The 14548-nt window shown below is 38.4% G+C and overlaps 1 protein-coding gene across 8 annotated transcripts in view; it reads left to right on the top strand.

Annotated features, from left to right (window-relative positions):
• LOC144930508 (protein furry homolog-like) overlaps positions 1–14548 on the top strand; it is a 224732-nt gene that overhangs the window by 133413 nt on the left and 76771 nt on the right. For all 8 annotated transcript variants that reach the window (XM_078852557.1, XM_078852551.1, XM_078852555.1 and 5 more), the window contains 5 exons: positions 608–702; positions 2824–3431; positions 3971–4068; positions 7521–7691; positions 8752–8892. In XM_078852557.1, coding sequence (XP_078708683.1) covers positions 608–702; positions 2824–3431; positions 3971–4068; positions 7521–7691; positions 8752–8892 — 1113 coding nt within the window. The remainder of the gene's footprint in view (positions 1–607; positions 703–2823; positions 3432–3970; positions 4069–7520; positions 7692–8751; positions 8893–14548) is intronic.

Below are 14548 nucleotides of genomic sequence, written 5' to 3' on the forward strand. Positions count from 1 at the left end.
CTGTAGTTTCCAAACATTTACTTTCAGAGACTCTGCACTCTGAACTAGATGTCTGAGGTGAAGTAATCGGCTTCCTGGCAGCACCCATACTTTTTATAATTCAAAATATGCCTCAAGTATTTTAAAATAAAACAATATAATATTAAAGAAGAAACAACAATTTTAGTGTGTACCGATATTTAGATTTATCAGCAATATATTGTATCTTTACAGTTTATCCTATGTCACTCCTTGCAAAAGAAATTGACTATCCTATTCAAACCACAAAAAGAGGGACTAAGTCATAAAGTATAAATACACCCAGTGGAATAATGGAACTTGATAGTTATCTTGTGAGAAGTATTGGACCAGAGAATATAACACAAATAAATTTTGATTGTGTCATTAACTAGTTTAAAATTAAATTGTATACTGTTCTTTGTTTTATATTGAATTTGCACCATTAATTTGAGTCGTGCCTCATTAGGATCATGATGAAATTAGATCAGAAAGTTATGAATCAGTCCCTAACATTGTTTGTTCTATTTGTATATCACAATCAAGAGGTCCTACGCAATCTGCACTGTTGTACATACTATAACATATAATAACCTTGGACCTTTTTCAGGGTTTTGTCATAGAGCTACTTCTGACTCTAGAATCTGCCATTGATACATTGGCTGAAACCATGAAGCATTATGATCTTATATCTGCACTTTCTCAGTAAGTACTTATACTAGTCAAAGTACAGTATTCATGGGAACTATTAGTTGTTTATTACTCATAATCAAAAACGTTTCTGCCATCATTTCAATTTAGACTTAATACAAGGACAGCATGCTGTTTTCAAATGTTCATATCTTTGGGCTCTTAGTCAAATTTCCTGAAACTGATGTCAGTTACTCATTACTTTTTCTATTGCTAGGTGATAGAGCAAATTAGGCACTTCTAAATCAGTGTGTTTTTCTCAATTAAGAAGGGGAGAATTTGTAAATCAAATTTGTTAGATCTGGGTTTTGTTCACATCCGTGCTGCTGAACTATTGGACCTCAATTCTGTGAACCATTGAGTGCCTTCAGTTCTGATTAACTTTCGTGGAAATGAGCGCACTCACCATCTTTTAGGATCAGACCCTATCTGACTGTGGTTGTCACATAAGCACTCTGTGCCTCAGTTTCCCCATCTGTAAAATGTAAGTAGTGATACTAAATTTTTTTAAGTGCTATAAGATCTCTGGATGAAAATTGCTATATCATGGTAGTTATTATTTATATTAATTAGGATTACAATAATTTGTAAACCAAATTCCTTCAACTGCAGCAGATACTAGACCACATTTAGAGCTGCCTACTCGGCATTCCAAATTTGTTGCTTTTTATTATAAAGTGTAAATAAAGGTCTGTAATTTTTCTTCCCCATTCTGTGTCAAACTTTCAAAATGTTCTCATCTTGTGTATGAGAGCAGACTTGAAAAATTACATTGTAAATATTATGGTTCCCTTTGCCCCCAAGGACTTGCGGTGTTAAAAGGAAAATGAGCCTGGCCAAGCATAATTATATATTATGCTACAAATGTTACTTTCACATAAGGCTCTTGCCAGTTATTCATGCTTTTTTTCATATCAAGATTGGATTACTGAAATGTGTACACTTGAATAGAACTTGGAAACTTCATCTAGTGCAGAATGCAGCTACCGATATACTTTGAGATACTTGATGCATGAAATATGATCTGTAGCCAGTGTTAACTTCCATTTGGCTTCTGGGTACAATTCAAAGAGTTAGCCCTAGGTAGTCAGGGTCTTGGATAAAGGCTTAGAAACTGCTTCTGTTTGTGTTTAATCCTGGCAAATATACAGTATTTCTCACCATTGAACACTGGCCATAATGGGAGTTGAGGGTGTTCAGTACTTCACAGGTTCAGGCTCGAAGTCCCAGACTTTAGGAGCTGATGGTAAGGCATTGTCCTTGGAGGGCCCCGACTGGAATTTGCTTTCCCCACTGGTCTGGCGAAGCTCAAAAGTTTATTCAATTTTGGGGCATTTGCTACCCATGTCTTTTCACTCGGGTTTTGGACTTAAGGCCTGTACTACAAGGGGTTGAATTTCTGGGGTGGTATAAGGAGGTGTTTTTGAGCAATGAGATGTATTCTAGGATCTAATATATATGCCTACTAGTGTTGAGAGATGTGTTTTATAAACTGAAAAAATAATCCATACTCACATGCCCCTCTATTACTCAAAAGATTAAATAGGTTATTGGGGTTCCTCTGTATAAATTTAGGCTTAGTTCGAAGGTTATTGATTACAATGTGGCATTTATACTGTATATCCACATAAAATGGGTTCCAGAAAATGTTGATATCTTTCGTAAATGCTCCTGAGTCTCAGTATGAAAGGCATTGAAGATATGGATCTGTCTAGGATGCTACCTTAAGAGAAATATAAGGACACGTAAATAACCTCATTTCTTAATTCCCTCCCTTTCCTCATCTGTAAGAAAATAGATGAGAATTCCAAATCTTCATTCCTAGCTGACATTTTTCAAGTTTTGACCAATATGTCTAATTGTACTAGATCCCTGGTTGGCTCTCTTATCTTGGTAATTTCTTATGTCTGGAAAACATTTCTTCCCTAGCTATGGTGTTGAAGTAATAAGGCAGTCTCCCTCTCTCCAAGAACTTCATTATGATATAAGTGTTTCCGGAGACCTACTCACTGATAATAAAATATACTCTGCGTGTGCTGGAGGATTGATTTTTTGGAGCCCTTATTTTTTAGGATGCACATTATTGAAGGTCTGATGTTTTACATGCAATAATATATTTCATTGCTTTTATTTTAGAACCTCATATTATGATCCTGTAATGGGAAACAAGTACGCAGCTAACAGAAAAAGCACTGGACAGATAAATCTAAGCACAAGTCCTATTAGTAGTGGCAATTGTTTGGGATATTACAGCAATGCAAGGAGTAACTCTTTGAGACTGAGTTTAATTGGTGACCGGAGAGGTGACCGTCGACGGAGCAACACACTGGATATAATGGATGGAAGAATAAACCATGGTGGAAGCTTAGCAAGGACTAGAAGCCTCTCCTCTCTGAGAGAGGGAGGAATGCATGATGTGCAGCCCACTACTGATCCCATCAACCTGATGGCCACCATATTTTGGATTGCAGCATCCTTGCTAGAATCGGATTATGAATATGAATACCTCCTGGCTCTCAGGCTGCTCAACAAACTGCTTATTCACTTGTCTCTTGATAAATCAGAGAGTCGGGAGAAGATAGAAAAGGTGCAGAGTAAACTGAAATGGAATAACTTTCCAGGTCTTCAGCAGCTCTTCCTTAAGGGCTTTACCTCAGTGTCTACACAGGAAATGACTGTTCACCTCCTCAGTAAACTCATCACGGTCTCCAAACATACATTGGTTGATCCCTCCCAATTAGCAGGTATCTTTAATGAAGTTATATGTAACCATATTGAATTTGGTAGTAGGTTAACTGAAAAATAAATTAATCTTTGGTATTAAAATCAGTAGTGATATACATTGTCAGTGAAGAGCAAAAGTAAATCCCGTGGGCCTCAGCATTGTTACACTAGGTACAGTGTAGATTATGATCATTTGTCTAGAGACCCGGTGCAAAGAGTTTCTTTGAGTAAACCTACTGGAAGATTGGAATTGTATATTACATTATAGTAAATTTGTTTCCAAAGTAAGTAAGAACATACATCAGTTTTTTCCTTCTGAAACCATTTAGTCATAGTGGCCTTGGTTTAGTGCTGTTCTAAACCTTTGCATATTCTCTTAAGAGCTTGCCATTGTGCTGAATAAGAGCAGGTTACTTAGTAATTTTGTTTAACTGATTAGGTGATCATTCTACTTCCATCTTAAATAATAAAGCAGTTTTGGTTACAGAGATCTTATTTTTAAAATACTAAAAGTTCGTTGTGTGCTCACATAACTTCAGCACCATTTGTTTGTCTGCAGGATTTCCTCTTAACATCTTGTGCTTACTGCCTCATCTAATCCAACATTTTGATAACCCAACTCAGTTCTGTAAAGAAACAGCAGACAGGATAGCGAAGGTATGTAAATATTTTTTAAAATAACATTCAGGGAATTATTCACAACTTAGACTTTCACTTTTACAGCCAAAATAGAGATGTACCTTTCATACCAATTATCTCTCTAAAGTAGTACAATGCTGCTTTTCCAGTAAATTTTCTTCTTCCATGTCTAAGACCTATCTATAATAATTGTGTTAATGAGAAGTAATTGTTCTCTAAGGGCCTTATCTAAAGTTCTGTGAAGTCAGGGGGAGTATCTACACTGAAATCAGTGGTCTTTGGATCAGGCTCTAAGTACTCCTCTATAGGATCAGAGTAGCCATTAGGCTCAACCTATAAATTGGGAAGGTAAGAAGCAATTCTTCCTGTTGCTAGTGTTGCAAAAGACTTTTTTTTTTTTTTTTAAATTAAAAAAAAAAGAGATGGTTGTCACAGCTAGTGAACTTAATTTCTTTAAATCACATTTATAATTTTTAATTTTCAAGTGTATTTCACAGTTTAATTCTAGTAAGGAAATGGTCCTTACCTTTGAGACTGGTGTGTTTTGGAAAAACAAGTAATGTACAGTTTTTGTTACTTGAAAACAATGATTATCTTGTGGAAAATTGATTTAAATGACTTTTTAAATTGTATTCTTTATGAAAGTGGGGTAAAATATGCACCAGCAGTTCCCAAATGAATCCATGGTCTATTGGTGGTCCCCAGAGCACTTCATTGGAAAGAAGAGCATGGAAATGGAAATAAGATGGCAGCTATACAATAGGGCAGGCAGTGTGACCTACTGAATAGAACACTGGATTGAGACTTGAGTTCTATTCCAGAATCTGTCTCAGTTACCCCATCTGTAAAATGGGGATAATCATACTGACCTCATTTTGTAAAGTGCTATGTAAGAGCTAGGTAGTGGTATTGTTATAAGAGCAGGAGAGGAACAAAACTGCCCTCAGGCACAGGATCCATAGTGTGAATGGAGCTGCCAGTTACCAGAGGGAGGGGAATGTCCCGAGAAGAAGGGAACAAGACAGCTAGATATATGTCCAGGGGAACAGATAGAATAAAGGACTAGGTGTTAGGGCATGTTCAAGGGAGAGGAGGAGAAGGGTGCAGGCAACAGCAAAGTATATGCAGAAGAGCAGGAGGATAGAGAAAGAGAACTGATGGGAGGGGAAGATTAAATGAAGATCAGCAGTGAGCAATGTAATTAACTTTTTTTCAAAAAGGACAAACGCTTATTTCATTTAAGGCAGTTAAAATACATATGAACTTTTATTAGTAGGGCTGTTGATTAATTGCAGTTAACTCACGCAATTAACTCAAAAAATTAATTGTTAAAAAAATTAATCATGATTAATCGCACTTTTTATCGCACTGTTATACAATAGAATACCAATTGAAATGTATTAAATATTTTTGGATTTTTTCTCCATTTTAAAAAATATTGATTTTTAATTACAACACAGTATACAAAGTGTACAGTGCTCACTTTATATTATTTTTATTATAAATATTTGCCCTGTAAAAATGGCAAACAAAATAAATAGTATTTTTCAATTCACCTTATACAAGTACTGTAGTGCAATCTCTTTATCATGTAAGTCCAACTTACAAATGTAGATTTTGTTTTTGAATGCAGTTATGTAGCAACAACAAAAAAATGTAAAACTTCAGAGTGTACAAGTCCACTCAGTACTACTTCTTCAGCCAATCGCAAAGACAAACAAGTCCATTTACATTTACGGGAGATAATGCTGCCCGCTTCTTATTTACAACGTCACCTGAAAGTGAAAACAGATGTTCACACGGCACTTTTGTAGCCGGCATTGCCATGTATTTACATACCAGTTATGCTAAACATTTTGTATGCCCCTTCATGCTTCGGCTGCTGTTCCAGACAACATGTGTCCATGTTGATAACAGGTTCTGCTTGATAACCATCCAAAGCAGTGCGGACCAAAGAATGTTCATTTTCATTATCCGAGTCAGATGCCACCAGCAGAAAGGTTGATTTTCTTTTTTGTTGGTTCAGGTTCTGTAGTTTCCACATCGGAGTGTTGCTCTTTTAAGACTTCTGAAAGCATGCTCTATACATTGTTCCTCTCAGATTTTGGAAGGCACTTTGGATTCTAAAACCTTGGGTCGAGTGATGTAGCTATCTTTAGAAATCTCATATTGGTACCTTCTTTGTGTTTCGTCAAATCTGCAGTGAAAGTGTTCTTAAAACGAACAACATGTGCTGGGTCATCATCCGAGACTGCTATAACATGAAATATATGGCAGAATGCAAGTAAAACGGAGTAGGAGACATACAATTCTCCCCCAAGGAGTTCAGTCACAAATTTAATTAATGCATTATTTTTTTAACGAGCATCATCAGCATGGTTGACTGTGCGTTGTGTGAAAAAATACTTTTTTGTTTGTTTTAAACCTGCTGCCTATTAATTTCATTTGGTGGCCCGTAGCTCTTGTGTTATGAGAAGAAGTAAATAACACTTCCTTATTTACTTTCTCCACACCAGTCATGATTTTATAGACCTCTATGATACTCCCCCCTTAGTCATCTTTTCCAAGCTGACAAGTCCCAGTCTTATTAATCTCTCCTCATATGGCAGCCGTTCCATACCCCTAATCATTTTTGTTGCCCTTTTCTGAACCTTTTCCAAGTCCAATATATCTTTTTTTGAGATGGGGTGACCACATCTGCACGCAATATTTAAGATGTGGGCATACCATAGATTTATATAGAGGCAATATGATATTTTCTGTCTCATTATCTATCCCTTTCTTAATGATTCCCGACAGTCTGTTCGCTTTTTTGACTGCAGCTGCACATTGAGTGGATGTTTTCAGAGAACTATCCACCAGTAAAAAAGTTTAACGGTTACCGGTAGGAACATCATGTGCCAGTTTTTCTGTCCGGACTTCCCTGGTTTAAAACAGACTTAACTTGAAGCATGGATGCCGTGGTGCAAGCCACTCAGAGTGCCTGTCACATTGCTAGGGAACCTGTAACTAAGCTGTAGAGCTCCAGAAGTATGGATGGCGTGGAGTGGAAAAGTAAGTGCAGCCTAGGCGGGGACAGAGCCAGGCCTGCCAGGAGATGTACCCCCTCCCAGTCAGCCTTCATTGATCAGATTTTACAGCTGCCCTCTCTTAGTGAAACCCCCTCCAGTACAGCTACCCCCAAAGGCATGACTCTAGCCCTAGGTGGTTATGTTATTTTAACAGTGTAAATACTCTGCACATTTTTTTATATTGAATAGTAATTTTAAATCTTCATCAGTTTTCTATATTATTTTTACAGTAAATTCAAATTCTTGAGCCTGACTTTGTAAAATATAGATGTTCTTGTGGTTACTTTGTCCTCGCTGTTACTGAAAAATAAATCCTAAAACTTGAGAAGAGTATTACACATTCCATATACTCAATAATTTAGTGGGTGAAGGAAATTAATGTCTTTTTTTGTTTTGTAGGTTTGTACAGAGGAGAAGTCACCAACCCTTGCCAATTTGGCGCATATGATGAGTTTATACAGTACACACAGTTATTCCAGAGACTGTTCTAACTGGATTAACGTAGTGTGTAGATATTTGCATGACTCCTTCTCAGATACCACATTTAACCTTGTAACTTATCTTGCAGAGGTAAATTTTACTGAAAATGTATTTCATTTCGACAGCCTGATTTAAACCATGCCTTTATTGATGACACATTTTTTATTTTTCACACCTGAAAATTTTAAAAATATATTTAGAAAGTCTTCTATGGAATAAAAGTGATATTAAAAGATAGTAGGATTTGGAGGGGAGAGGGTGGCTAAAACCATTTTTGAGTAGTGAATCTGAATTTTTAAATTGAAATGGTCATCCCGCCAATGGCAGGTCCATTTTTTTATGGCAGTAATATTTTGCAATAAATCTTAAGTTCTGTCCCTTTACATCAGTTACTGGCACAGAGCTGCTTTTGCTTCTTTTTCATTCCTATCAAAGTCTCGATAAAGTACATATATTTCGGTTTTAAAGAAATATATTTAGAATATATATTAAAAGAAATTTTCTGATCCACATTAAGCTGTAATTTAAAGTTGCTCTCAGTAGAAAATAAATTTTAATCAGAGAGTAAAGAAGTAAATATTGTGTGGCATATTTTTCTAATTGTTTTGAGCACACAAAATTTAGTGAATAGTTCTGCAAGCCCTCCATGTGCAGAACTGCCTCTAATGTAAGTGCTCTGCATGGAGAGCTTACCAGAACTGGCCCTTAAAATGCATTGCTTAAAACTGACAACCCCAGTATCTCTTGATTTTTATTTTCCCCTGTATGAATCTTTGAGTTTTTGTGAATATTTTATTGATAAAGACCATAGCAATTGTATGGATCAAACTTCTGTAAGCCTTATAGATCAAAAGTCCTGTATATAACATTATTTGCAGTTTTTCCTGTTCTTGTACAGTATTGTTAAAGAAACATACATATAAATTCAGGGAGCTTTGGGATTTAGAAGAGTTGTATTCTGCTGTATTCTCTTTTCCAAGCCAGATCTTGAAGTTTTGAAATAAATCTTTAATTTACCACATAAATATAAAAGGGAAAAAGGAAATCTGTATCAAAGTTAGCTAGCATTTATTATTATATTATGACCTTTGTACTGTGTGCTGCCATCAAGCAACCTGATTAAAATGAACTTTTTCAATTTTATTTTTAGCTGTTAGAGAAAGGGTTATCCAGTATGCAGCAATCTTTATTGCAAATCATTTACAGTCTTCTGAGTCATATTGACCTGTCTGCAGCACCAGTGAAGCAGTTTAATCTGGAGATCATAAAGGTTATTGGTAAATATGTTCAGGTATGTATTCTGAAAATGTAAATAACCAGAAAACATTGTATATTTATGAAGTCAAGAAAAATTTCATGCAGATGCACTTAGCACTATTTTTGAATGCAGATTATTGAAAAATATAGTCACTTGACTTTACTAAGATGACAGCGCTAAGTGAAATCCAGTAGTGTTTGTTTTATAAGTAGTGGACCCAAACCTGTATACACTTGCCTATGTATTTAACTGTACTCACATTAGTAGACTTACTGACTTTAATGGAACTACTTACAAGAGTAAATTTACACAAATATCTATTTACAGGTTTGGGCCTCTATGTATATAGTGATAACAAAATATGAGCTTTCAGCTATTAGAGTGCAATTTTGTGAATAAGGGAATATGTTTACATCCAAATACTGCAGAAATTCCTTCTTTAGGCATATTTGTTTTCAAAGAGAAGCTTCACAGTTAAATGCTTATTTGAACTACTTGCACCAATATTAATGTTCCTCAGCTGGACACAGACACATTAAAGTACAGCTTCATGAAATTCAAGTACATTTCTTTAGATGATAGCAACCATGACAAAATTATGCCTCTGGTAATTCATTGTTTCACATTTGCAACACAGTTTATAGAAAATGTAATCCCTGGAAGAAATTTTGGCTTTTTATAGAAAAACTTCACAAAAATGCCTGAAGTGTATAATCATTTCAATCTACAAAGTTCTGATTTTTTTTCTTTATCCCTCAACTTTATTGTGAAATGTAGTTCCACAAAATGGCTTAATCGTAATTAACCAGGAAGAGTAGTATTCTCTGGAAATTTTGTTATGATAGATATGCACTTTAGTTATTGTCCTCTTGTCAGGAGACATTAGGCATAACTGGATGATCAATGTAACCATAGTTTGCTGGCCTGACATCTGCTCTCTTCACCTTTAACTTCTTTAGGAACACTTTTTTTTATCTCTGTTGAATATAATCTTAATTAGTAATTTATGTGAAGAAGAAATTAGCTGTTGGAATGCTGGTGGTAATGAAAGAAAAGTACATAGTCGTAGCTGGATGCTTTGGCAGAGTAGAATTTGTTCTTTTCAATAACACGAAGTGAAAAAGGAAAAGAAAAGAAACATTTTTATGATGCTTTAGATATGGTAGGATTGGCTAGTTTCTCAGGACTCTACAGTGAGAATCTACTGTTAATAATTAAATTTAGTAAAGAACTACCCAAGACTGCGTACATTTGTAGTGAGATGTACACAAGCATTGGGCACACCATAAGACTGAAGGCCAACAGATATCCATTACCAGTAAAGGTTCAGTTATTACTACAATTTGGAGAGTGATTGTTTATCTTATAAAATAGTAACTTTTAAAAAGTAACTTTTATTTATTATTTTATTTAAGAAAAAATCATTTTTACAAAGGTGTGAAACATACTGTTGATAAAGAGATTGCCATATATTTAAATGTTGTTTAGCAACTGTGTATATATTTTCAAAGACTGAAGCTTTTTCAGTCAGGGAGAATCCTAAAACTTTGAGCAACATAAAAGCTCACCCTGCTGATATGCTTCTTCTGATGTGTTTTCGCTTTCTCTCCTCTCCTCCCCCCACCATCTTCCCAGCTGGAACTGCTCACTATTTTGAAGGCCATCAGTATTCAATTAAAGAGAGTGCACTTAGCCCATATGCTTCCTGTTGTGTTCTCGTACTCTTGTCCTGATTACTTCAAAGGCTGCTTCAGCCTGACCCCATATAAAATGCTTGTAGATGCTTCTGCTTTGTTTATGTGGGGGGTGTCTGAAACTGATTTAAAGAATAAAACCTTTTTTATGTATATATTGTTAAATTTAACCTGCACTGAAGTCTAAATAGTTAAAGTAAAGCTGCAGGAAGATATATCATCTATTCAAAATTTTGCTGAATCGCTTTTAAAATAGCATTAGAACAAATAAAGCAACAATCTTGGCAAAAATCCATCTAGTTCAGCTGTTTGGTTGTGAACTTGCTGTTTAAAATGAAATTAACAATTTTGGATGATTTGAAAAAAGACTTCAGTAAAGCTGCTTGAATTCTGAAATGGCAGAAGGAAGAAGAGGAAAATAGAGCCACTTTCCTGGAGCACTTTTAAATTTGAGCAAACTGCTTCCTTACTTCAAGTACCAATTCACAATACAATCCTTTGGACGACTAAGGCAATATTACCTTAGTACATAATTTTAAAATGTTTGTTCCAATAGAAACTGCTTCAGTGGTTTTGGTTACTTTTCATATAGAAGCACAAATACCTTCATGCTTTCTTCCATGCTGCCCCCACACACTTGGTAAGTGCTTCTACACAGCCACATCATTAGTCACCTTCAAATCCCTCCTCAAAACTCTGATGCCTACACAAATTTTCACAATGGGTAATTTCACTCATGGGCAGAGACCACTGCCTTACATGCAGGTTAATATTGTCTCATTGTTTCCTTGTACTCCCCCCATCTGTCCGTGTCCAGCTAGTCTCTTGTCTTATATTTAGATTGTAAACTTCTTGGCACAGGGATGATCTTTTTGTTCTGGGTTTGTACAGAGCCTAATACAGTGGCATAGCTAGGATGGGACACCTGGGTGGGCCCTGACTTTGGGTGGGTGGGTGGGCATTGAGGGGGGCAAGGGAGGGGCAGGAGGGATCGGAGCTGCTTCCCCTCACCCTCTCCAGCCAGCCTTGCAGTGGCGATGGACATGCTGGCCAGGGGTCCCTGGGGGCCCATGCGTGCATCTGGGGAGTGGGGTCAGGGTGCAGGGGCTTCCCTGCTTAGCCTGCCTGCCCAGCACTCCATCCGGGGAGGGGGGTTGGGGTGCAGTGGCTTGTCCCGCTCCACCTATATGCTCGGTGCTCCAGCCGGGGAGCGGGGTTGGGGTGCGGGGCTTGTCCCACTCTGTCCACTTGTAAGGCGCTCCAGCCAGGAAGAGAAGTTGGGATGCGGGGGCTTGTGGGCGGGCAAGCCCCCGTACCCTAACCACGCTCCCCGGCTGCAGTGCCGGGCAGGCTAAGTGGGGCAAGCCCCTGCGCCCTGAACTCACTCCCCAGATGTGCGCCTTGGCCCCTGGGGGCCCTCTGGCCAGTGTGTCCATTGCCCACTGCAACGCAGAGCGGGGCAAGCACTGGGGCCGGAACAGAGCCTGGCAGGGTGGTGGTTGTCTTGGATGCTAAGTGGGTGGGCCATTGCCCACCCAGGCCCACTCGTGGCTATGCCCCGGCCTAATCGGGCGGAGTTCTGGTCCATGAGAGGGGCTCCTATGTGGTACAGTAATACAAATAAATAAAAATAATAGAAGAGGGCCAACTTCACTCTCAAATTCACACACATACTAAATATATAGAAAGCTTCTGTAATCTCTTTCCTAGACAGTAGTCTCTTTTAAAGGGGTATTATCCAATATCCAGAATTACCTATTTTTTTTAGGTTTTTAAAAAATATTTTATCATGTTAATTGCAATATTGCTCTATTAATAATTTTTTATAAAATAAAAAATACAATTTCTTGACAAAATCTTTCAGTATGTACTTAAAATTGCTGGTAAATATAGCTGTGATTTAAGTACAGAGAAAACAAAAGCAAATTGATATTCAAATATTATAATCCCCATTCTGCATATAGATACCCCCGTTGTAAAATAATATTTTTTGGAGTTCTTTTTCACCCTTACATCTGTTTTCAGTCTGCAAGATTTGCAAACATACAAAGCTAACTACCTAATACATCAGTTGTCCAGTAAATAATTATGTCAGCTTTAACCTAAAAATTCACGTAGAAACAATTTTTTAATTAAATACCTTAAGGATACTTTTATGGTGCAACTATTATTTGTGGCAAGTGTCATAACCCTTACATTAATTACTTTTTCTCTCTTAAACCTTATCTAAATATATCCGCATTAAGTCACTCTTAAAAAAGACACAACAGTGGTGGTTGTTTGAATAAGAGATGCACTTCTTAATGAGAGCACTAACTTTAACACCTAATTTGCTTGCTTTCTAATGTTTTCTAATTCATACATTCTTGAAAGGTGATATATATTTAAATAACTGATATCTGTCTGCAGCTTTGTCTCCATCTTAATAAAGATTTTGTCTGTGGCATTTCCTTAGTTTTAAAGTACACCTAATATGAAATTTTGGAAAGCAGTGAGTTTGTAGAGACATTCTTCTTGTTCTGACTTTGAAGTCCGCAGGAAGAGAACCCTACTCGTGCATACAATCTAAGAAGTAGAAGCAAGGATATCTCTTCCTGGGAACCTCGTGGAGTCTGCAGGAAGTGGGAGAATGGACCAAAAAAAAAAAAATCAGCCCCTTCAATGTATTGCAGCTTTGCTCCTTTCTTTCCTGTAAATCTCCTGAGGTCCCCAGGAGGGTGAGACCCACTACTGCAGACTTTAAGAGGAACACAGGAGTTAGAGCGCCAACTGGGTAAATAGGATGTTTACTGAGATGTACTCAAACCCCACCCCCTATTGGTCACCAACCGGTTGATTGTGATTGACTGGTCGATCTTGGAGACTCTCCCTGTTGATCACAATCTCAGGCCACTAAAAGTCTGGTAGTGTAGCGGGGCTGCCGTAAGGCAGGCTCCCTGTCTGCCTTGGCACCACGCTGCTCCTGGAAACAGCCAGCATGCCCTTGCAGCCCCGTGGGACGGAGGAGCAGGGGTTTCTGTGCACTCCTGCCTGCAAGCACGACCTCTGTAGCTCCCATTGGCTGGGAACGGGGAGCTGTGGCCAATGGGAGCTACGGGAGTGGTGCCTGCAGAGAGGGGCAGTGTGTGGAGCCACATACCCCCGCAGGGGCACATTGGCCCCTTCCGGGAGCAGCATGGGGCAAGGGCAGGCAGGGAGCCTGCCTTAGCCCCGCTGCATCACTGACTGGGTGCTGTCTGAGGTAAGTGCTGCCTGGCAGGAGCCTGCACCCCAGCCCTGAGCCCATTCGTGGAGCCCATTCAGCACCCCCATATCCCTTCCTGCACCCAAACTCCCTCTTAGAGCCCATACCCCCTCATGGACCCCAACCCACAGCCCCAGCCCGGTGAAAATGAGTGAGGGTTGGGGAGAGGGAGGGATGGAGTGAGCAGGGTGGGGCTTTGGGGAAAGGGCAGGGTAGATTCTGAGTTGCACTTAAATTCAAAAAGTGATCTTATGTGTAAAAAGGTTGGAGACCACTATCCTATAGGCATTAGGATCCTCATTGGGGCCCTCAATCATCACCCTCAGGTGTCTTAGAATATTCCTCAGGTGTCAACCAAAGTCCTACTCCCCAAAACATGCACAAGCCTTGTGAGCTAAAATTGGATCATCAACCAAATGAGAAGTCTAAATAAGATTGTCAGTTTCCCAATTATACTATTTTGACTTGAAAGGAGGCCAACTACTCTATTTGGGTTTGTTCTAATCTGCAGTCTAATAACGGTCCCCAACACGTTTCCTAAGGCTTGCAGTTGGGTGATGCCCAGATGACCCTTTCCAAGGCTAATCAGGAGAGAAGGCAGCGAGCCTCATGGGATGTGCAGAGCCGTGGAACACCCTCATGCTGCTACCATTCCCTCCTTATGCACCTTTTCTCCAATGCCTCCCCTTCTGCTACTTCCAAAGACTCCTTTTCTCACTTTCCTTGCTCTACTACCTGCTTTCCTGTATGC

The sequence above is a fragment of the Lepidochelys kempii genome, chromosome 4 (genome assembly GCF_965140285.1).
Source record: "Lepidochelys kempii isolate rLepKem1 chromosome 4, rLepKem1.hap1, whole genome shotgun sequence".
In the NCBI taxonomy this organism is placed as follows: Eukaryota; Metazoa; Chordata; order Testudines; family Cheloniidae; genus Lepidochelys; species Lepidochelys kempii.